The sequence below is a fragment of the Mauremys mutica genome, chromosome 23, assembly GCF_020497125.1.
Source record: "Mauremys mutica isolate MM-2020 ecotype Southern chromosome 23, ASM2049712v1, whole genome shotgun sequence".
Classification (NCBI taxonomy): Eukaryota; Metazoa; Chordata; order Testudines; family Geoemydidae; genus Mauremys; species Mauremys mutica.
Genome location: NC_059094.1, coordinates 16,241,375 through 16,265,114, shown reverse-complemented (window position 1 = coordinate 16,265,114; position 23,740 = coordinate 16,241,375). Strand labels below are relative to the sequence as shown.

Sequence of the window (23,740 nt, the reverse complement as noted above, 5' to 3'; positions counted from 1 at the left end):
GGCAAACAGACTGTACTGCATACCAGACTGATGCAGTGTGAGTGTCTTCATGTGCGGGCCAGGGAACCCAAGAGGAAGCTACAGTCCATAACATTGTGTCTTCTGGAACATGACTTTCCCCTGAAGGGAGTGAATTCCAGTAAGTCATCTTGCGCAATATTCCTTCCAGAAAAGAAATTATAAGTCAGTGGAAAGTATTGGGGACTCTTTAAAAAAATAACTTACAGTTCATCGGTTGGCTGACTGGAAAACAGGGAGAGGGAATTTGTCAGTTCCAGCTCAATTGAAAGTTTCCAGCTGGCTACCAGTGATGGCTTGTACTAGCTGATGTGGGTGTCTTCTTACTGGGTTCTGTCCCACTGCCTGCACAATTTCCCACATAGTATCTCCCACACATACTGTCGAGGGAGATGCTTGCAGGATGTCTTAGTCCAACACGTGCAATAGCGTTGGCATGGATCATTCAGTCCCTGCAGCACATTTCCCTCTTACAGCTGGGCTTTTGCTGGAGTAATTGCAGGCAGGGAGCCTGCAAGTTGAACAATTGTGCGCACAGAGATTATTTCATTAGGAGTTGAATAGCTAAGCTTTCTCCTTCCTGTCCCATGAAAGCATCTATTTTACCTCATCCTCCCTCTCCCCTTCTCTGCAGCCAATTTCTGCTTATTCATAAATGCCTTCAGGGTTATTACAGAGGAAGTTTGCATAAGCAGCTTGAGCCAAAATGCCATATGCTGAATAGCGGAGGGCAAAGAGTTGAATCCCTCTAGGATTTTAAAAATGAAAATTCCCTCTGCATGGCATTCTCCCTTTATGGCAAATGATAAAAACTAGTAAAATGTGTGTGAAACTTAACTAGCTAGGGAGCTTTTAAAGAGGTTTTTTTTTTTTTTAAGGGGCCTTCTGGAAAAGTGCTATGTACAAGCAGTTCTTTCACTTGGATAGTGCTTCAGTGTTTTATGTGTGAAGGAGGGTGTTGGAATTGGATTTTTTTTATAAAACTGGCACAATTATTAATTTGCCGTCAATATGCATTTTGATGAAGGCTGGGCACTGAATGGCTGATAAGACTGGTAAAGGGACATGGAGCCTTTAACCCTCTAGGTTAAGGCTTCAAATCCATGCCACTAGGAGTTGCTTTTTATCCTACGGGAAACTTGGTCAGTCGAGTGGTCCACATCCCCCTTCACACCTAGGACTAATTGGGGTCTGTGGTGCCCTTTTCTGGGATTGCCAAGGACTGAATGAACTATAGAGATACCTACAAGCTAGGTGTTCACGCCTGGAGGTGGCTTTCCTTGCAACCTATCCCTGGGTCAAGAATGAGGCCCTCTGGTATTCCCAGCTATCAAGGGACGGGGTGTAGTCAGGGATAAGTGGGTATGGACAGGCCTCCTTTAGCCATATCTCACTCCATTTTGATCCAGTTCCCTTTCCCTAATCAGCATAATGCCAAATTGCCCATTTCATCTTAATTCTTTCTCCACCTCCAGCAATTGGCAGTCTCCATTTAGGAGATTCCAGGGACTTGAGCATGTGTGAGTTCGTGCAGGATAGTATATGGGGGAAACTAGTTAGCATCTGAGTGCAGTATGCCTGGCTCTAACAGGTGCCAAGTCCATCACATCTATGAACACTAAATTTACTCAAAACACTAAGTAAAAATTGATCATGGCATCAGGCTTCCTTGTATAATACTAGATGATAGTGCAGTCAAGTTGTAACTTTGTGCATAGGCGAGCAGGTGCTCGTTAAGACCTTAAAAAGTTTTTACAGCCATGTGGTGGCTGTAATTCTGCCAACCTGCAAGGAACTATGTTTACAATATAGTGTTGATCTCTCTAGTTTCTGTCTGGATTATTCATGTGAGCCCCCTTTTTTTTATGTTCTTCAATTATTTGGCAAGTCAGATGTTTTTCTTACTAATCTGGTTTTTAAAGGGCTTTTGCAATAAATACACTGGGCCAAATTCTGCCTTTGGTTTCACCAGAATTACAGAAGACACTAATGGGATTGTACAGGTGTAGATAGGATAAAATGTGGCCTCTTACCTAATGCTCCAACTCCTAACTCAGGGTGGGCAAACTATGGCCCACAGGCCACATCCAGCCCACCAGCCGATTGAATCGGCCCTTGAGCTCCCTCGCTGGGCAACAGGGTCTGGGGCTTCCCATGCTCCAGCTGGGAGCAGGGTTGGGGGCCACTCCACAGCTCCCGGAAGCAGCGGCATGTCCCCCCCCCCCCAGCTCTTAGGTTTAGGGGCAACCAGGGAGCTCAGTGCGCAGGCCCTGCCCCTGCAGCTCCCATTGGCCAAGAATATGCTGCTGTTTCCAAAAGCTGCTTGACGTAAGCGCCACCCAGAGCCTGCCCCAGCCCTGATTTCCCTCTTCCCCTCCCCCCCCAACCCCTTGGTCCCAGGCTGGAGCACCCTCCTGACCCCAAACCCCGCACCCCCAGCCAGAGCCCTCACCCGCTCCTGCACCTCAACCCTAATTTTGTGAGCATTCATGGCCCCCATACAATTTCCATACCCAGATGTGGCCCTCGGGCCAAAAAGTTTGCCCACCCCTGCCCTAAGTGCACACAGAGCAATTACTAGGAAGCATTTGGGTGGATAAAGGCTGCAGGAGAGGTGACCCGGCACTCTGTAGCAATCCTTGTGGCTATGTTGACAAATGCTTCCAGGGCTGGGATTTTGCATTACGCAAATAACCCCCCCCCCCCCGGCAAAAAAAAAAAGTTGTTTGTCTAAGGTAGAAGAAGCAAAGCGTTATCCCAAAATATTGTATGTCTTAATTTCGTTGTTCATAAGTATCTAATCCTATGCCTCTAGCATGAAATTCCCAACTGAAATTGAAGGTCACCAGTCTGATTTTACTATGTAGGATAGTTTTAACTTTCTGCATAATCTGCTTTCCTAAAAACTAAATTCTTGTAGGACCTAATTCTGTTCTGTAATATTCTCTGAGCCAGTTTATAAAGGGGCTTTTGCGGGTCTATTCAAGTTGCATAAACAGGAGCAGCACTCTTGAAATTGACTAGAAGTACAGAATATAAACAAAATATTCTCTTGCACCATCTTCTCAGAGCTGGATGTTTCATGTGAACAACTTCCTCTTTTTTTTGATCCCATGATTACAAAAATCTGCATGGGGAAGTACAAGGCTTGTTTGCATTTACATTAGCAGGCTAACCTTAGCCCCAAATATTTGCAAAGCTAAGTATGTAATGGAAATTAGAAACCTCAAAACAAAAACCTTTATTAGCCTTTAAGAAGTAAGTAGTGATTGTTGCAATTGGAGGATCAGTGAGGTTGTGGAGGGCAATATACTTAGTCTTGCATATTCATACTCCATTTTGTTTGGACAGCTGGACTCTGCCCAGCATTTCGTAAAGGGTAGGCTGTTCAGAACAACCTAAACATGGCCTTGGTGCTAACACAAGGGCTCTCCCAAGCAAGAAGTCATGTACTTTCTTCCATGTTCCTTATTACCTGAGAAGGTAGGGTACTGATTGACATTAATTTTTAATATCCTTTGGCACTGTATAGTTGGCTGTGTGGCCAGCCTCTGCTTCAGTTGTGCAAGTCTAAGCTGCTCTTGCATTGTTATTGACCGGCGGCTGCTTGTGTTCTCCCAATCACTGATGCTTTATTTTTATAGCTACTCTTTTTTCCATTGTACTGAGCCTTGCCTGTGTCAACCCATCACAGCTCTTTCAGCAGACAGTTCCTCCTGCACATTGCAGCCATTCAGTTTACAGCGTTCCCCTAAGGGGAGCAAAATCATCTTCCTTCTCTTTGGAGACCTAACATTGTCTTGATGTAATATGTGAACTTGCAAGAAGACTAATCAATTACTGCTTTATGCAATAAAGAGGAAAGGTTAAGGCGTATACCCTGCATTCACATGCTTTGCAGCCTTCGTAGGGTTGGAGGAAAAATGCAATGGATGTTTGATAAAATATTTAGGCATTTTTGTGTGTTTGGGATGTCTGCATACACTTATAGCTCCATCACAATAGTATTGGAGCATCAACGTTCCTAACAATGTATTGAATCAAAACATTAGCCTTAGTTCTAAAAAGTAGAAAAACATCTTTGTTTTTCTAGTAACCTTTCTGCTTTGCTTTTTTGACCTGCATTTTTTTCCCCTTCTTGGGAGACCTGATGTTTCATTTGCTTCTTTCTCCTCTCATTTCATTGTCAGTTTCTCTGCTCTTAGCAACAAAAGAGAAGAAACAGTTCTGTTGCCTCAGAGGACAGCATCTGCTGCTACCAAGCAAAAATATTGGCAACTAACAGGATTTTTATAGCTTAAGTATTAATTTAGAAAATGTCAATTAGCAGAAAATGCTTCTAAACTTTCAAGCTCGGGAAAAATCCAGAAATAACACAGAGTTGAAACTCAGAATATGGTGGCAGACGGCTGTCATTTTAATACCAAGTCCTAGCTGTTTCTGATCCTACCTCCTAAATGAAACTCAAAAATGATGAGCTAGGGAGATAGATCACTGCAGATGGTACTGCCAACAAGAGCGCTCTGTTCTCATCTGGTATGATCGTATAGAAGGTGAAATGGCCTTACTAGCATCATGGGACTAGAAGTTACTATATGGCCCCTGATGGGTTTAAGTCTAATTTTAAATATAACCCTGACTAATTCCTGGTATTTAACTTGATTGAGCAAAGTTAGTCCCGAAGTTAGAATTGTCTGAAATGAGACATAAAAATGAAATCTATAAATGGAACAGTTTTTATTAAATAAGAGGCACTTGTAAATCTGGCAACTGGGCACTGGGATTGCAGGGGTCTCTTCCTAGTTTTACTGCAGACTACTGTAACACCTTCGGCAAGTGACTTACCTGAGTGCCTCTTTTTCTGATACCAGAATACTTACCTACTGCAAAGAGGTTGCAGGCTTTTCTTCCTGAGTAATATACCCGTAGTGCACTGTTGGTGCTTCTATGCCATTATTGTGTGATGGCTATTGGGTGTCAAAAGCATACCGCACTTCACGTTATTGAGGTGTTTACATCCCAACTCAACAAGTAGTTCCTGAGGAAGTCCAGAAATGGCCTTTTTAAAGAGGCAGTTTAGTCTACACTACCATTGCTCTCTTGAGACTTCCTAGGCAGTGTCCTTGGAACTTTGATTAAACCATACAGTGTCAGCTGAAAACATTAGCTTTCCTTTCTGTATATGTGATTCTCAGACTGTTCTCTCACTGGGGGGTAAATGCCTCCATATTGCTTGTGTTTTGCTATCCTGCTTGGTTGACAGCAATCAGCATGGGGAGGCCAGAGAATAGAGAAATGGTGCTAACCCTGAAGACTGATTCTACCCAACAATGGTGAGAACTTCCATCTTCTGGAGGATTTTTCTCCATGAGTTCCCCTTCCTCTGACAAGCTTCCTCCTGAATCTCCGCTGAGCTTGCAAGTCCTGCTTTCTAACCAGATGCAAGGGAGTTAATTACCCTGTCCCTGAACAGATGTCTTGATGGTGTCGAGTACGCTGCAGTTTTCTAAATGAAAGGAGTTCAGTGAGTAAAACTGTCTGCTCTTCAGGGCAGGAACTCTGCCTTCCTCTCTGGAAAATGGCTACCATGTTTTGCACACACCTAAAGGATTGAAAGGGGACTAGCAACTACTGGGGGGACAGGATGTATATGACATTGTCTAAACTTAAGTTTTGCTTCTATGTTGTCACAGTTAAAGCAGCAAACTCCCCTGGTGTAAGTGCAGTTATGCCCTGTATAAAAGGGCTTGTACTGATATTTATTCCAGCTTGGCAAAGCGAAAGAAGCTGTTTATACTAGCAGTGATTTTTTTTTTTTAACCCAACACTTCTCTCCTTTCAGACCAGCCAATAAAACCCTTAGTGTATACAAGGCCTACTTTGTAATGTTTTCCTGCAGGGGTGCGAAATGGGAAATCAAATGCTTTATAGCTGTCCAGCGAACGGCTTTGTGATCGGTTTCTATATGCTTCATTTAATTCCAAGTGGAATCTACTTCAGAGAGCTCTTCTGGTTTGGAATTCAGATTCAGGAGGAGAGGGTGTTAGTTTTCGACAGCCGTCATCTGTTAAGTGCTAATCTGGTCACTTGTTAGTGGAAGGTACCTTCCATTATTTCTATCATAGCTCTGCTTGGCCATGGCAAGGAGAATTTTGCGAACTTTTTTCTTTTAATGAGCAAGTAAAATACCTGATCTTGTATTGCATCCATCATTTTGATATAGGGCCGGCCAATAAACTCTGATTAGTAGTCCTAAATTTGTTTTCAGCATTGTTGTAGCTCTGTTGGTCCCAGGATATTAGAGAGACAAGGTGGGTGAGGGTAATATCTTTTATTGGCCCAACTTCTGTTGGCAAGAGACCAGCTTTTGAGCTATACAGAGCTCTTCAGACCTGAAGCTTGTCTTTTTCACCAACAGCAGTTGGTCCAATAAAAGACAAATCCTAAATTTAGTCTGGTTTAAACATGGAATGGCTCTCCATTCAGAATCCTGATCTTTCAATTGATTTATTTTTAAACTTCCAATTCTTATTTATGCACTCGATCGTAAATAAACCTGAGAGAGATGAAAATTCTCAGGACAGAAGGGAGGGCTTTGAGTTTGATCCAAGGTCTAGCACTGATTGTGTGCCCAGGCTTGTTAACTTTCACACTCAGTTTTGAAGAGCATTAGCATTACTAGAAGTACCAGAAGGGGAGGAAAAATAAAAGGTTTTAAATAGTAAAATATCTACATTGGCACGCAACCGTACATGCAAGTCTTGAACACTTCTGCTTTCTAAAATTACACAACTTTCCCTTATTGGCGTCTATCTACTCCTGTATTTCTTGAGCAGGTGGTGGTAAGTGTCTGAGTATCTACTCTAAATGCTCCAGTGCATGCCTGTATCAGTTGATCCCTTTTTTGGCCTGCCAGCGTTGATATTATGTGTACATTTACATAGTATGAGGTACAGTTTGCAAACCAAACTAGCTGTAGGCTAGCTGGGCTTTTGTAAATATTCAGCAGGCCTTTGGAACTCAGGTCAAGTCCATCTGTGGATTTTGGAGAACTGGCTGTGCTCAGCAAAGGAAGGTTATTTCCGGAGTTGTTCATGCCTTGAAACTGGCCTGATCACTTCATGCTGGCGGTGATAGTCAGAAACTTCAAATGCTAATCTTTCTGGCGGGGAGTCGCATGGGAACTGTAGTGTGACTGCCACCTGGTGGCGATGAGTAGCAGTCCACAAAGCTCTGTATTTCACTTGGCAATGCATCTCCATGCTTATTTTGCAGAAAAATTTAATGTTCTAGTTTACAATGAGTGAAATTAAACTTGTAAAGCTTTCCCTTGTTTTTCCCCAGCATGACCTCCCTTCTTCCAAACCTTGGAGCTCTCCTGTCTGTTGAAAGCTGCATGTTAACCTTTCATCTAAAATCAAAACTGTCTAAAGACTGAAGAGTAAACTGTGTATCAACTTCTCTTTCAGATCACAACCCTAACTTCCATTCACTCTGCCTAAGGTGGAGAATCAGTCAGGCTATTGGAATCGGTAGAATGAATAAACTACTATCCTGTACTCCTTCTACTGTAACCTAAGCAACATGGCTAGATCTCGTACAATAAATTTTGTTTTTTCCAGGAGTAGAGGAAAAAGACTTAATGTCAAATAACTCGAACTCAAATAGTCTGATACAGAAATCAGGCTCTTAAGTAACATTGACTGTCTCTCTCCATGCTAAATTGAGATTTGAAACCACCCTCCAGTATGGCTCTAGTGGCTGGACACTAGCTGCAAGATATCAAAAAGGTCACTTAAAAAGAATGGGGGTTAAGCGAACGGATGTTCTTGCAGTGCGTCCTCTCTCTGCACCCCATGATTATTCTGGTTTCACTTCGAGAGGGTTCTGTTTTATTACGCAAATAACCCAGATTGGAGGGGGAAGGAAGAAACAGAAAACGTTTGTTCCCTAAGTCTTATACTTGGACCTGTCTTTTCTAAGAGAACACACTGCTAGTGTCTAATCCCAGTTTCCATTCTAGATGAAAATGCAAAATCTTCAGTCCACAGTTCACTTGGTGCAGTTTCTCATAAGAGATTGTTCATGGCAATGGGGATTTATGAACATGTGCATGACCTCCTCTTTTGATGTCCTTTTGCAGGGCCACGATGGGCATCCTGGAATATTGGCGTGTTCGTTTGTATTCGCTGTGCTGGGATCCACCGGAATCTAGGAGTTCACATATCCAGGGTGAAATCTGTCAATCTCGACCAGTGGACTCAAGAACAGATACAAGTAAAAATGGAGCTGGGCCATCTAATGTGAACAGAACTGTTGCTCTGGCAGAATGGGATTCAGTAGATCTTAAAATACTTGTTAAACTGTCTGAGAGTGTCCAGTGGAGGGAGAGTGAAAGACTTCTTTTAAATGATCACAAAAGTTTTCCTCCCTATACTGTTTAAAAAAAAAAACAAAAAACACAACACCACTAGTTTTATTGAGCTGAGCAATTAAAATAATGGCCTGTAGGGAGAGTGACAGACTTCCCTGAGTAAAAACAGGCTCTGGTTATGTTGATAAAACATTTGTCCGAAGCAAGTAACTGCTTAGATAAGCATGCACTTGTCTCTGGCTTTAGTTGCTGGGCTGCCTCACCTACTTTGGGCTGTAAGAAGAGATCACAAATTAACCAGACCTGAAAAGGTGTCTCATTGCCCTAGCACGAATGCTGCCCCCCATGCGCTGGTATGTCGTGTTGGGGTTTGCTCAGCATTACAGCTGTTGCAATAGGAATCCCCTGCTCAGCCAGCTCTTGTTTTCACTCATAAACTCTAGCACAAGATAATTCTCAAGTCTTACAGCTATTTTCCCTTTAATTGGGATCTCAGAGCTGATTTCGTAGACATTATAATGCCTTAGCTAGTAAGGCCTCCAATCTAGAAAGACCGACTTAAGGAAATACTAAACTTAAGTCGGGCACAACTCTAATACATGGAAGGGTGTAAATGCTGGTGAGGGAGAGCCACACAGGGTGGAAGTAGAGCAATGGCATGGGATAAAAGGAAGGAAGTGTAGGTTGACTATAAGGGGAAACTTTACCCATCAGGCGTTGAGTTACAGAATAGTCTCCCAAGGAAAATGGTGAGTCTTGGGGATGAAAGGACCAGCCCTGCACTGCTCAGGGGATACGCCGTCTGACTTGATGGGGTTTTCCCTTCTGTACATTCTGAGTATGAAATTCCCCCAAGGATGAGAACATCCCTCCTGCACCTCTGTGAAACAAAGCTTCAAATCCACAGGGTCTTCTGGCTGCTCAAAAGTTTAAGGCTCTGTTTATTCCAGTTAAGTGATGTTGAGCTCTCTCAATATTTGGGTTTTCAGTGTGCCGTAAAGGCACAGAACAGGCTTCAAAGATCTGTCTAAAAATACTTCTGCTAGTTTAACAGAGGAGTTTAAGACTCTTGGAGGGCGGCCTTGCGCCATAGGTCTGTATGACAGAACTTTCATATGCTGAAACAAATGGCTTACGAGCTCTCTTTTGAATTGCAGTGTATGCAAGAGATGGGAAACAGAAAGGCAAATCGTCTCTATGAAGCCTACCTGCCAGAGACCTTCAGGCGGCCTCAGACAGACCAGTATCCTTTCTTTCCTTGCTACTTGGGGATATAGGAGACTTAAAAACAAGATGAAAAGCCTCTCTACAAAGAGGGCAACTGCTCATCTTTGTGCCTGAGTGTCAGCCATGAAACAGGTTCCTAGCTAGACACCCTCTGTGCAATGCTTCAGATTTGGTACATTACTGTCTTCAATGGAAGAGCTCTAAGTGATCCTTGCTAAGCTCTGTGGAGTATGAGAATTAAGTAAAGCCAGTCTGTTACAACTTGAAGCCCTTGCATGGCATATGCCTTGTCAGTTCACTAACAAACTGAAGGGTTGACTTTCAAAAGCACCAAGCACTCCGAGATCCCACTGAAGCTGGTGGGAGCTGCAAGTGTTCGGCGCCTTTTGAAAATGTCGGAACACCAAGTTACAGAAGGTCTCCTAGACCACAGGGTCATAGTGCTGCAAACGGAGTGAGGGCTTATGAGGCTGTGTCGACTTCCAGGCTGGAGCCTGGGCTGTGGGACCCTCCCACCTTGCAGGGTCCTAGAGCCTAGGCTCCCGCCCAAGCCTGGAAATCTACACCGCAGTGAAACAGCCCTGTAGCTTAAGCCATGCAAGCCCAAGTCAGCTGGCATGAGCCAGCTGTGAGGTTTTCTTTGCTGTGTAGACAGACGTTCAGATACATGGGATCCCGTATCTCAGAATGATCTGTGCACACATTCCTGCATTGGCAAAAGTTAGATGCTACTAAGTGGTGGTGCTAACAAATGACCAGATAAATGCTGATCTTTATTGTAAACATCCCTATTAGTTACTCTGTGCAGTTTTCTTAAAGTGCAATATGGCCTTTGCTAGTAACTCTACTTAACTCCTTTCTGTATCGCTCCTGGTCTTTAGCAAAGCTTACTGGGCTGTGGCATCTTGCCACAATGGACCAAGAAATGACTGTTTAACTTGCTCTAATAAAAATCTCACCTGAGAAGACGAGGAAAGCCAGCACCTTGGATGGCGTGTAGATCCCGGCTAAGAGCAAGTCAGCCATTGCTGGGAAGGAAGATTGGTGAGGAAACTGTCTTGAGCAAAGACAGTAGCTTAAGTCAGGTCTTAGCCATTAGAAGCATATTTTTACTTTTTGTTTGCTTGTAACCCTTTCTGTCTTGGTATCATGTAAACCTACGACTTCTTGTGTGATAAACTGGTTTTACTGTAAACCTGTGCTGTGATTGAGATAAGTATTTGTCAAACACCAGGTGAGCTGCAGTGTATTGACTCTTTAAAGGAGCGATGAACTTAATATCTTTTGTGAATGTACAGTGAAAAGGACTGTGCACTGCGGAGAGAGACAGCTGAGGAGCTAGAGTTCACTGATTGTTAACTGCTGGGCAAGATTAAGACTGGTAGAGGTTCGGGAGTTTGCTGGTGAGGAAGGCAGACTGATGTGGCAGGAAGCTGACACGAGCTAATCTCCAGCAAAGCTCTCTTGCTGAGGCAGAGGGTTAACACAGTGGCCTGATAACTCTGACTATCCCCAGCAGTGTGTTTATATCGCTTTAGTAAACTAGATCTAATAATTTCATCCACTCGCTTCAGCAGTATATTTAGCGTTGACAACCTTGACACTAACTTAAAGGAACAAAAATAAAATTACTGTTGCAAGTGAACGTCCTTAAACTGCCATTATTTTGTGGTCACACAATGTATTTTGTAGAACTATTTAATGTGTGTCTCTATAGACAACTTCAACTTTTGAGTCATTCATCCTTAACGAGCCTCTTGCAGAGCCGTGGAGGGCTTTATCAGAGACAAATATGAAAAGAAGAAATACATGGATCGAAGTCTTGACATCAATGCACTTAGGGTTAGTCTCTAGTTCCTAAGAACTTGTGTAGAAGACCAATCATAAGCTTGTAAATGCTCCCCTGATATCTTTGTCTTATCCTGAATTTACTTGTTACCATAAAATTGTCTCCAAAACCATCAACTGACAAATGTACAGGACTGACCATCTTTACTTATTCCTCAACATGCAACTGAGTAACCTGTATATTTTTCAATAGGGTCACAGACTTTTTGGATGTATTTCTCTTGTGTTCAGAATTTTAACTATTTGGAACTCGACTTATTCTCCAAAAGCAGGGACTCTCTCATGGCCATTCTGCAGTTGTATCCCGTGTTACAGATCTAAATTACCATATGTACACATGTACATAAAAATTGGTTGCTGGTTAAGGGGAGATGTTTATAAGCCAAAGTAGTTATCTAATTAGCTGCTGCTTTTCATGTTGGTAAAAGGTGCAGTTCAGTACGAACTTGCCTGGAAAAACTAGATTTCTATTTTTATTTTAACTTCCCCCAGTGCTATGGCCTGAGCTTTGACCCTCACTTCTGTTTGATTCTTTGTACAGAAAGAAAAAGATGACAAATGGAAAAGGAACAGTGAGTCAGCATCAGAGAAGAAACTGGAACCCATTATCTTTGAGAAAGTGAAAATGGTAAGGCAAAAAGTACTGTCATGGGTCAATTGTAAAGGTCTACCTGGAAAGATACAGGCGTTTTTCAAGTGTAGTAGAGGTGGTACAGCTTACTATGGAAACATGAGATTTTTCCAGTCTCTCTTCCTATTAAGAAGTTAATGCTCTTCTTAATAGGAAGAGAGACCAGAAAAATTCTCAGCGAATCACACTGGTGCTCCATATATTCCAAGGTCTTGTCTATAACAGGCCAATACCGGGTTCTTGGAGAGGGGTTCATCCTTCCCCCACAATTTTACCGACAGTTCTCAATCCAAGTTGCCATTTCTGTTTGTCTCCTCTCTCCCATTCCTGTCTTGTGAGGGTTTATCTAGTGACTATAGCCCTGTGTTGATACCTTAGATCCCTGATTTAACAGTAAGAAATGAGGCTTTGTAGCACTTCATCTTTGTACCATTCCTCTCCACACTACTCTCCCCTCTCCCCTCCCCCCCCACCCCCCAAATAAGCGTGTGCTGGATTCTAGCTCCCTTCTTTACAGTAAAGGCATGTGACATCTAATTTTGTGCAACCCTACAATGACTTTTTCAAGGGACCTAGTCTTATTCTTCTCCCATCTGGCTAACTGTGCATTTTACTAGCTAAGAAACTGAATTGTATAGTGATTATTGGTATACCACAAGCTGCTTATTTTGAGGTTAAAACCTGCATTTGTATTCAGTAATGGAAACTGAAAACACAAGACTAATCCTTTTCTAATTAGGTAAATGTTCCTCCACTTGAATCTTAACGCTATTGTAATTACTTCCAGGACAAAGGCAAACAGAGTAGCTGAAGCAAGTAGTCAAACTCCATCTTTGGCTGTCAGTCCTGATGCCCGTTCTTTAGCGATAATGCCTGTCAGTTAAATGATAAGTTGCATACATAGTTGCAGGCGTGTAGCTGGAGCATGGGTTATCAGTTGAAGTTCAGAGTGCGCACTGGGCAAATGTTCACAAATATGGAGGTTTCTTTTCAAGATAAGCTGTGTGTCTTGACTGTCCTTCCCATGAACTGCAAGACAGACAATGCAAGACAGTACTCTGGAGATTTAGAACAGGATGTTTCAGAAAATCCTAGTGTTTACACTAAACCTCTTTATACCACAATGATCCTGCTCAGGGTCTTCTGAAGATGTAAGATTTGCATGTTCATGTATGAAGTATTATCAAGTCTCAGCTGGCAATAGATTAGAGTAGAAGGTGCAAATAGTGGGAAGCTTTAAGTTCCTTTCTGGCTGATTCTACATAAAAGGTATAAAGTATATGGGACTCTGAGCTTTACGGAGCTGTCCAGGGACAGCTGGATCGGGATCTCTGTCTGCAGTGATTAGCGATACAGCCCTATCTTTCCTCTTTAGATAAGTAACTAGATCTAATGACTTTTGTCCAGTACTATTATTTATTAATTATTAGACTTTGCTTGAGTGTGGCAGAAGAGATATCCCAGGTCAAGATACAAGCACAGAACTGTCAGATTTGTTTACTTGCTTTTGTAGGAAACTGAGCCTGACTTACCACTGCTTTAACTTCAGTTTTCAAAGTGTGTAACCCTGTCAATTTGAACTGGATCAATGCAGTCATAATTCAAGCCCAGAATCCTTATCCTTTCCCTTTTCACAAAGGTTAAGTAGAAGGTTTGAACAAGTGCAAGATTTCTGGGTTTTTATATTGTCGTTTTTTTTGTTGTTTTTTTTAAGCCGCAAAAAAAAGATGAAATGCAACCACCGAGAAAAAGTCCGCCTAAATCTACTGAACCTGTAATGGACCTGCTAGGACTTGGTAAGAGAAAGTCACATGCTTTGGAACAATCTGAAAAGTATTGAGTGGTACAGAATGGTCTTAAATGTGATACCTCATAGGTAGGTGGCAGCTGCTAAAGCCCATAATCCTTTGGGGGTGTATTCTACCATAAGAAGGCAATCTAAATTACTCTTTTTTCTCTCTCTCTCTCTCTCTCTCCTCCACTGCTCCCCCCCCCCCCCCAAAATAAAGGGAAAAAAAACAACCTTTTTGGAAGTAGATAGCCAGATGGCCTCTGGGAATGTGTGCTTGCCTGCTTCAGTGCATACTTGCTGTCTCTCTGGGTTAGAGCAGCCTTAAAGCTCACTTCTCCCACCACTCTGTAAGGTGAAGGGAACTTTCTAACTGGAAAATCGGACATAACAATGATGCAGGAAGGGTCTCTTTGACTTTAGCTCTCTTCTTAAAGGTACAAGAATGCATATTGGCAAGTATCTCAGACTGCTTCATATTATACATGTGGCACTGCTGAAATGCAGCCTCCTCTGAGGAGGCGGTAGCTATCCCAGGGTGGATTGATACAAACCATGATTTAAATCTGCTAGCTGGAAACTTTGATTTAAATCATTAGTAGTAATTTTTTATTTTGCATCTGCACTTCAGTTCTTTTCCTAAAGAGAGGCTGATTCCTATTGGTTGATACCATTCAAACATGTTGTCTTGCAACTAAATATATCCATTACACTAAATTTGGTACTATTTGCTAAACCGGAGGCTACATGAATATCTATAAACATTGAAACATACGCACTTATTTAAACAATTGCAGCTTAACGGACATTTATTCAGATTCTTAATTTTTACATTTTATTAGAAAAAAAATTATCCAGCACATTTAAGGTTGTTTTATTTAACAAAGGTAGTATCTGTAGTTAATATATTGAGCAGTGTTTCTGGTCATCAAATCCTTCAAGATTTTAAAACTAGTACCTCTGGGACAAAGTGGGTGCATCCAACAAAGTGGGTATTCACCCACGGAAGCTCATGCTTCAATATGTCTGTTAGTCTATAAGGTGCCACAGGACTCTTTGCTGCTTTTACAGATCCAGACTAACACGGCTACCCCTCTGATACTAAATATAAGTGAAACTAAACAAGTCAACTTTCTATCCCAGAGGCGAATAATCCTCCCTGCAAAACTTTATTCCAGTAACAATATGTTACCTCAAAGTGACCTTGGGTGACCCTAGGCACCAGCGGAGCACTCCTGCCCGTGCTGCTGTTCTGGTTTTACAAAGAGTTTTGCAGGTTACCTGTGAATAGCATTGTGCAGGAGGCACTCCTGCCAGCATGAGATTCTCACACGGTGGCAAACCATAGTGCTACAGATCCATGCTTCAGTGATTCCTAATCAAGTTCAGGGGCAGAATGTGCCTCTGAATGCCGCAGGTGTTGATTTGTGAAGGACTCTGAATAGAAACACGTGAGTTCTAATAAGATTTGTAGTGCTGCTTTCCTGCTGCAGGTGAACGAGGGAACTGTAACTCCCACGAGTAGCTGAAGCAAAGCCCGCCAGTGCACCTAATGCAGCTCCAGCACTGGACATTGCAGCATGTGCTGTCCTCTGCGCAGCAGCACAACGCGTGCAGCAGTCATTTGCTTCCACACACTCCTGCTGCTTTGAGTTTCAGGAGGGGTGGCGGTGGCTCAGCATACGGCAGGATGCTTTTTGTACCCAAAGGACGTTTGCTGCGCTGGGTGGGGAAGCAAAGCAAAGAGCCAAGCAGTGAGCCGCTCGGGTCACTTAGAGCTCCGCCTTAATCTGCAATCACTGCACATGGCAGCTTATTTGGTGGACCACACACCATCTTACCTCAGCTGGCAGGAAGGCTGGCTAGCCATATTAGCCGTCTAACCTTTGTGTCTCTCAGATGCTCCTGTGACAAGCACTATCCCAAATGGCAGACCCAGCAGCAGTTTAGAGAAGGATCTAGATCTCTTTGGTTCTGTGGAATCTAACTCACTCTCTGACTCCAAGAAGGTGAGTAGTGTGTGGTAACAGACTTCCCCTAACACTGCTAGGTGACTACATTGAGCCCGGAGAAGACCTGCATGTTTTCATCCTCAGTGTTCACACAGATGAGCCTATCACGGTCGTCTTTTTCTCCCCAGATCACTGGCTCTATGCCAACAGCTGGAAGCGCTGGGTCTGTGCCTGAAAACCTGAACCTGTTTCCTGAGCCAGGAAGTAAAGTGGAGGAAACGGGAAAGAAACAACTCTCTAAAGACTCCATTCTTTCCCTGTATGGTTCTCAGACACCCCAGATGCCTGCCCAAGGTACTGCACATCATGGGGGGAGGAAGGGAGTGAGCTAAAAGCTTCTGCCACTGTTGGGATGTCCTGAGAGCATTAAACTGACAGATCTGAATTGCTTCTAGTGCAGCCTTTTTGGATGGATGTGAGACCCGTTACAAGTGGGCAGGTATTCCTTGGGGCAATTCCTTTTTTGTTTTGGGGTGTAAAATGTACAATCCATGGGCTGGTTCTGGCCTGCAGAATATATTTGGGCTCTTTTTTAAAACACACATCTTCTAGCCCTCATGGTTGTGAAGAAAACCTTTCAGGTGTGAGCCAGGCAGCTTTAGAGGTGTGGACTCCCTTGTCTCTTGTTAATCAGAGCATCAACTCTACTTCATTGCCAGCAGTAGCTATTCACTTGCTGATCCTTTTAGTGGTTGGAATGGGAAAGGGCATGAGGGATAGTGTGTGTTTTAGGGAAGGAAACGGAGACAAGCGGGAAGAGCAGGAGATTCACAAAAGAAGGGAAAGAAACCACAGCAGATAGAGCAGTGGCTTTAAAGGGGAGAATATTTCTCACTGATGCATACTGAATGGGATAATAAGGTCCTGAATAATAACCCCCAGTTTAGTCCCTGCATACGGGCCCCTTGAGCTGTGTGCAAACTTCCCATTGACATCGTGGAGTTCTGCTGTGGATGGAGAGTTGTATGTAGACCTACTTCTCCCCCTGTCCATGGGCAGTAATTACAGGGGAATTCTGCCCTGTCCTCCAAGTGGATCTGATACCCCTGTTCTTGATATTTGCAAGGGTATTGCTATGCAGTGACAATACTGCAGTGCAACTGCAATTCAGCACCTTAAGAGTTAACTAGAGGAGCCTTTTTATTCGTGGATGCCTCTTCCTCCCCTGACGATTTCTTGCATTCTCTAGTCCTTGAGTTTTATTCATCCCATTTTGCAGCCTTTACCTCCCCCCTCCCCCCCGCTCCCCCCCCAGGCCTGCCCGTCTCGTGGCGGAGGACAGGATTACATTTGGATCCAGTTGATGCTCTGCCCGCTGCTCAGGAGTCATGGTGATCTGAGGAGCTTGTCCCAGGGATTGAATATGCTGCATCTACGTTGTGTATGTTGGCCTGGGGAGTAAAGGCGCAGAACTGGAACTCCAGTCTGCAGAATACTAGCCGTCGACCAGCCCTATAGTCTTTTAAAAGGACCTATTTGAGTTATTGCAATACCAAATAAGTCTGTGGCAATTCTGCTCAGGCATGTGTCAGTCAAATCCAAGTTTCCTAAAAATCAGCATTGAGTGTGGGGTTTTTTTTTCCCCCTTAGTTACTTACCTTCTTGCCCTATTGCAGGAGCAGTGTTCATGGCCCCGGCTCAGATGGCATACCCTGCAGCGTACGCTGGCTTTCCAGGTGTCGCCCCACCCAGCAGCATGATTGGTGGCATGATGGCCCCGCCAGTAGGAATGATGGCACAACCAGGAGCTCCAGGGATGGTGACTCCCATGCCTATCCCAGCTGGATACATGGGTGGCATGCAGACGCCTGTCATTGGCGTCCCCAATGGAATGATGGCAGCGCAGCAGGCCGGGTACGTCGCTGGCATGGCCGCGGTACCACCGCCAGTGTATGGTGTGCAGCCAGCTCAGCAGCTTCAGTGGAACATTGCACAGGTGAGAGGGATTTGTTCCTGCTCAGATCAATGTTTAGTATTTACCTTTCTTCCGAGGATCTTAAAACGCTTCACAGACACGAAACTAATGATATCAGCACCCTGGAAGGTGGATCCCTTCTTGGAGATGGGCAGACAAAGGGATGGAAAGGCTAAAACTTGTCCAGGGTATCCTGGGACACTGGCAGAGTCAAGAGTTTTGGCACCTAAGCCCCATTCTGTTCACTTGTCGTGTCCTGCTTAGCATCAGAGCTTTCTCTGTGGTGAAGCAAATTGCAAAACCATTTTACAGTTCGGTAAAACCCCGCCCACCAAACCTCAGAACTGAAATAAACGTGCTCCAGGGCAGAGCTCGGTAGTTTAGCCCAGGGCTGGAATGGGGGGTGTTGCAGGAGCAGACTGAGTTGCTGCTAGTGGAAAGCTCTCACAACTCTCGCCTGTGCCGTGCTGGCGTCTAGGCCACACTGATAGTTATTCCATGACTACCAGGTCACCCAGAACTGCAGCGGGGGGAGCTGGCTCCAAATGAATCTTCCTGGAGGCTTACACTCTAAGCCCCACTGCCTGTGTTACATTTGACTTCCTAATCAGTTGGCAGGGTATGATAGTTCCATACTGGGATAATTAGGATGTTTTTCACTCTGTCTTGTAGACTGTATGTAACAGCCAGGCCTCCAGGATACCCTAGGAAATGAGACTATTGCCTTTCTATTTGGGCAAAATACATTAGATTGAGCTGTCACTTCTTATTCAAGTCTCTCGCTGGAGACGGCTGTCAAGCAGCAAGAACCAAACTCCCTACCTTACTTTTGGTTACGCTGCTTTCCCCCTCTAGGGCTTGGATGCAGCAAAGCACCCCAGCATGTCCTTTACGTGAAGTATGTGCTGGAGTCCCATAAGAGTCAATTGGACTATCCCATGTGCTGAACTTTAAGCATGTACCAAGTGCTTGCCTGGACTGTGTGTATTAGAATGATTTCCCTGACCCAGCTTGTCTCCTTTCCTTCTCAGATGACCCAGCAGATGGCTGGGATGAACTTTTATGGAGCGAATGGCATGATGGGATATGGACAGTCAATGGGCGGAGGAAGTGCCCAGGGAACCAATCAAACCCTCAGCTCTCAGATGTGGAAATAACCCCTTTCCTTCCCAGTATTATGACCACTTTTTTTGCCTTTTTGTTTGTTTTAAAACTGCTCCATGAGACATTCAGGGTTTGTTTCTGGCTCTCTGTTCAGCCTGAATCTTTGTTTTCCCCGTAACTGAGACCCATCTCTTCCTTTTCACTGTCAAAACCACAGGGAAACCTCAGAGACCAGAACACCACTTGCATTCAGCACAGTGAAATGCAAATGCTCTTGGAGGCATGGTCTCCCCCTTCTCCTGGGCATCTCAGGGGAGGGACGATTGAGGTAGCTGTGAATTGCATTACTGGCTGCACGTCAGGCCTTTTGGGAATTGGATTTAAATAAAATTGTCCGTGTGGGTTTTTGTTTGATAAGGGAAAGTCCCTGAGGAACTGGATTTTAATCCAACCCAAATCCTAAATCACGCCACCTCTGTTCTTCTCTTTTGCTGTGGCGTTCTTTGGAGCTGAGGCCTCGCTGTGCTTGGCTAGTCAATCTTCATTGGAACCAAAGTCATGTTGAAGACCCCTCCTGTGACCAAACAGGCGTGTCACACAGGATGGGGCGCACACTGTGTTTGGAATGTGAAACTTGCACTTCTTCAGAGTGGCTTTTTCTGTCTAATCTGTGGTGTTGATGTAATTTAAAATAAACCAAAAAAAAAAAACCTTTTAATGAACTAACCAAGATAATTAATTTATAGAGGGCCAAGAGCCCATCACAAGTATTTCTTACGCTTTTAAAATGACCATGACATCCTAATTTATACTTTTTCATATCTGTTTTGTTCTTGTGTGGTCCCCACCCCCAACTTTCTCTTGACATTCTGATACCGAAGCATAGAAGGCGGGGCTGAAGGGGCAGGTTTTTCTGGTCCCTCACAGCCACCTCACTAGACAGCCTACATTTGAAAGATTTCATCAGCGTGAGCAAAAATAGTGAGACGTACCTGGTTTACTTTATCCTGTGTATATGTAAATTCCTTAATAAAACATTGCAGTGAAACATCAGCTGACTTTATATTCTTGGCTCCTAAATATGTCATTTGGAATCTGGCAAATCACCAGTCATACAATGAGTTAATCATCTCAGGGAACAGGGGTTCAGATCCTTAATCAAATGAGTTTGCTCTCCCTTTAGTCCACAGTGGGAACATGTCCACTTCCTTACACTACAGCACCAATGTACCACTTCTCTGGCCCAGGATTCTAAGGGCTTGGCTACATGCAAATTTGGACTAGTTTAACTAAAAGTGACTTGCAAATCAACTGAGTTCATACAGTGTTTGCATCTGGTTAACTAAAATCCATCCATCTTAACTAAATTGTGCATACAGCAAGGCAAATAAAACTTGGGAACTCTATACACACTGTTCTGTTCTCTCTGCCATACAGCAGTCTTAACTGCTAGGGTTATAATGCTGTAACCAGATCCTCTGATCAGATTCTTTAAGGTTCATTAAGATATTAAAAACTTGTTCCCACAACTCCTCAAGAATGGATAAGTTTAGGTGATCTTTAAGTTGCATCTCTGCTCAGTTTGTCAACCCTGCTACTATGTCTTTTGCAGATGAAATTGACACACTGAATTTGCAGAATTGGTTGTATTATTTTTGCTGGTCAGTCATTGTAGACTCGTGGATAATGCATGCACTCCTGTTGTGGCAAAATGTTCCAGAGCAAGGACCCCTTGCCGGAAAACATCCTGAACTAATATTTTTATTCAACTTGTAGATGGCAGGGTATCAAATTCTCTGCACCTAGGAAGTGGCAGGTGGAGAATGTGATGTGAAATCACCCACTTTGGTCAGCAGTTGCTGCTTCTGTATTTAGTCAGCTGCACATATTATACAGTAGAAATGAAAAATACCCTGAAATTTAGGCTGTTTCTACAGAAGTGGGGCTGGCGCAGAGCCTGTTGTGCTGATGGTATAAGGTGTGTGGAAAATGAGACTGAATCAGAGGAGATAATATATAAAATATAGTGAAGGCAAACTCTTGAAACTTTCTCTATCCTGTAGAACAAGAACCAAAGAGTCACCTAACCTAAACAATGACATGGATATGAAAGGAAATACTTTTCTGGGACTGGATAATAAACGCAAATACCTTGGTAGGACTATGCAGTTATTCTAGATGAGAGAACTTTGAGTGGTTTCAGTTTTTGTGCCTCAGGGTGCTACCTGAACAATGGCTGGGTGAGGAAGAAATCTATCTCACTCTACAGTGCTGTCAGCCACTTGCATATGGTCTTTTTCCAAATCCACTAAAGTATTCTCTGCCATCACTGTTGGGAGGTGAATGATATATTATGCCTGGCATTGCATTTCCTTTTCCTCTGAACTGTGGCCGTTAAGTTTGTGCATCAAACAATAGTGACCCTTTCAAAAAGAGCGCTAGCAAATCCATACTCGGGTATCGAGAGTCTTGCAGAATTCAGCTCACTTTTGAATCTTGCAAACAGCCTCAGACGTGGTTGGCGGTCAAAGGCTACGGGAGTTTCCTGTATGAAATGTTCTGCAGCCCAAATGTAGGTGAAGCAAACAGTTTTCAAACTGGCTTTAATCATCTTTACTTGCTGCCCAAATACTGTACATGCAGGTACAAGCCAATGAAGAATATGAACATTTTGTTTCTTCTTGGAAAATTGGCTAAGAATATTTTACAAAATAACGTGCACCCTCACATCCATCAGTCCTGCTGCATATAAATCACAAAAATACAAGAGTTTTACATTAGGAAAGACCACACACATATAAAACATTACATAGCACAGGTATAAAATTGCCATTTGCTTTTTTTAATCTATTACCTTTCTTGAGTACCCATCACAGGCCCATCCCCTTGTCTTGAATAATGGAATTGGGGTTAAAATAATCAGTAATTCACCCCCTTCTGTGAATTTCTTTTAATAGAAAGTTGCTGTTAGTTATGAATCTGTCATTAAGACACAGGTTATTTCAAAACTATAAAACCAATATGAGATGGATTAATTTAGTAAAGAACCCCCAAACCTGTTGTCTACAGTACTTACCTGATTTTAGCAAATTAGTTCTTCCCTATTAAAATAAAGCTATCCTAGCACTGAAGAGGGGCAGTAGGTTCTGTTACAGACCGCACACCTCACCTGACTTTTTCAGATGAAATATAGGGGTTTGCTAAATATGGTGGATGCCCTTTGTGCTATCTGCTACTTAATCATCAAGATGCCTGTTGCTTTTAAAAAGCTTCTGTACAGTTCTTAGATTGTGGTTAATGTGCATTTGAGGCATGACTAACCTCTTAAAGCATGGAGTGCCAATTGCAAGTGGACCACTGCCCCCTTCTGAACTCAGTACAGTAATAGGAGATGGGGTTTGGGCTTTCCTTATATAATGCTCGTATTGGTGTCCGTGATCCCAACCGGTGTAGAATAGGTTTAGATAATCTGAATGTAAAGTGGGACTGATTCACCCTATAACTTTATAAACCAACTAACAATGTTTCACCTACTTGAAAACAAAACAAGCTTTTTAACTTTTTTCTAAAGCAATGACTAGCTGTACAGGGAGGGCTCTACACCACCACCTGGTCTGCTTAAGAGCTCATTTAATTTTAGACCTCACACTGGAAAGAAACTCTCTCCTTGTTGCCAGTGTGTGTGACTGGCTTTTTGAATCTCTATCCCTTGCTTGCTTTTTAAATTAAGAGCCCAGCCCAGATTTAAATGGATGGCCAATATGGCTACAAGTTTGAAATTAAAAAAAAACCCTGTAAGAGCTGAGAGTGCACATCAGATTTTCCCAAAGCACCTTGGCAACTTGGAAATACAAATTCCATTGACTTCTGAGGGGATTGGCACCCCTGTGTGATGTAGGCTCCAATCCTCAAAAGTACCTACATGCCTAATGCCCATTAACATCAATAGGAGTTAGATGCCTAAATACCTTTTTGTGGGATCTGGGCCTTGGGTCCTTCTGAAAACTCCACCTTTCTTAATTGCTGTAGCTTTGAAATCGCTGAATGTCAAAGATTGGCTTTAATTCTGCACCAGGGCCACTCTAGCAACTCTCCCCCCGGAGGCAGGTTTTTATAGTAGAGCTATAAACTCTGGCCATTAATGACAGACTCTTGGGTGCTGGGCCCTGCTGTAGTGCTCCGTGTGCTTTGTTAGGGTCGATACTTGGTTTGAAGTGGGGAGTAGGACAAACACGATGGGGGAAATTTATTTAGCTTTAACTGCGTGAAAAGATCAAGCCCTTTTCTAAGAAAAACAAGGCCACCAACATCAAAGTGCTAACGTCCGAGAGGCATTCAATGCCAGAACACCTGGCTAGGCGGTTACAGATGAGGGTAGTTCAGCTACAACCCGAGAAAATAAGATGCCATCTCTGGCATCAGAAAACATTGCTTCAAGTTCCTTGCAATAAACATAAGACAAAAATCCACCTTTCTAGGGAGTCTTGTCAATATCCAATAATATTGACAATCCCTTAGAAACAACCAAGTCATTTACTAATGCAAACTCTTCAAATCTGAATAAAACACCTTTTTGCGTGCTTCTGAGGCATCCTCTTTCCATCTCCACTAAATGCAGATGCTGCAGTAAGGGAGCAAGATCCCAACAAAACCCTCGCTTCTCAATGGCTACTTAAGTGCCTTCATTTTCACATCGGAGACATACTGACTTCACGGATGGCTCTTTTTAAAAAAATAAAAATAAGGACCTCATTAGGCAGGGAAGCAGTATTTCTCTAACATCCTTGTGTGCTATGTTAAGCAGCAGCCTTCTGATAAGATG

The 23,740-nt window shown here is 43.3% G+C and overlaps 1 protein-coding gene across 1 annotated transcript in view; it reads left to right on the top strand.

Annotated features, from left to right (window-relative positions):
- SMAP2 (small ArfGAP2) overlaps nucleotides 1–19,966 on the top strand; it is a 34,990-nt gene extending 15,024 nt beyond the window's left edge. Inside the window, exons 2-10 of the mRNA XM_044998136.1 lie at nucleotides 8,162–8,295; nucleotides 9,550–9,635; nucleotides 11,383–11,461; nucleotides 12,009–12,095; nucleotides 13,813–13,894; nucleotides 15,787–15,896; nucleotides 16,028–16,193; nucleotides 17,516–17,835; nucleotides 18,846–19,966. Of these exons, the coding sequence (XP_044854071.1) occupies nucleotides 8,162–8,295; nucleotides 9,550–9,635; nucleotides 11,383–11,461; nucleotides 12,009–12,095; nucleotides 13,813–13,894; nucleotides 15,787–15,896; nucleotides 16,028–16,193; nucleotides 17,516–17,835; nucleotides 18,846–18,971 (1,190 nt within the window). The 3' untranslated portion in view covers nucleotides 18,972–19,966. The remainder of the gene's footprint in view (nucleotides 1–8,161; nucleotides 8,296–9,549; nucleotides 9,636–11,382; nucleotides 11,462–12,008; nucleotides 12,096–13,812; nucleotides 13,895–15,786; nucleotides 15,897–16,027; nucleotides 16,194–17,515; nucleotides 17,836–18,845) is intronic.
- Nucleotides 19,967–23,740: the final 3,774 nt, after the last annotated feature.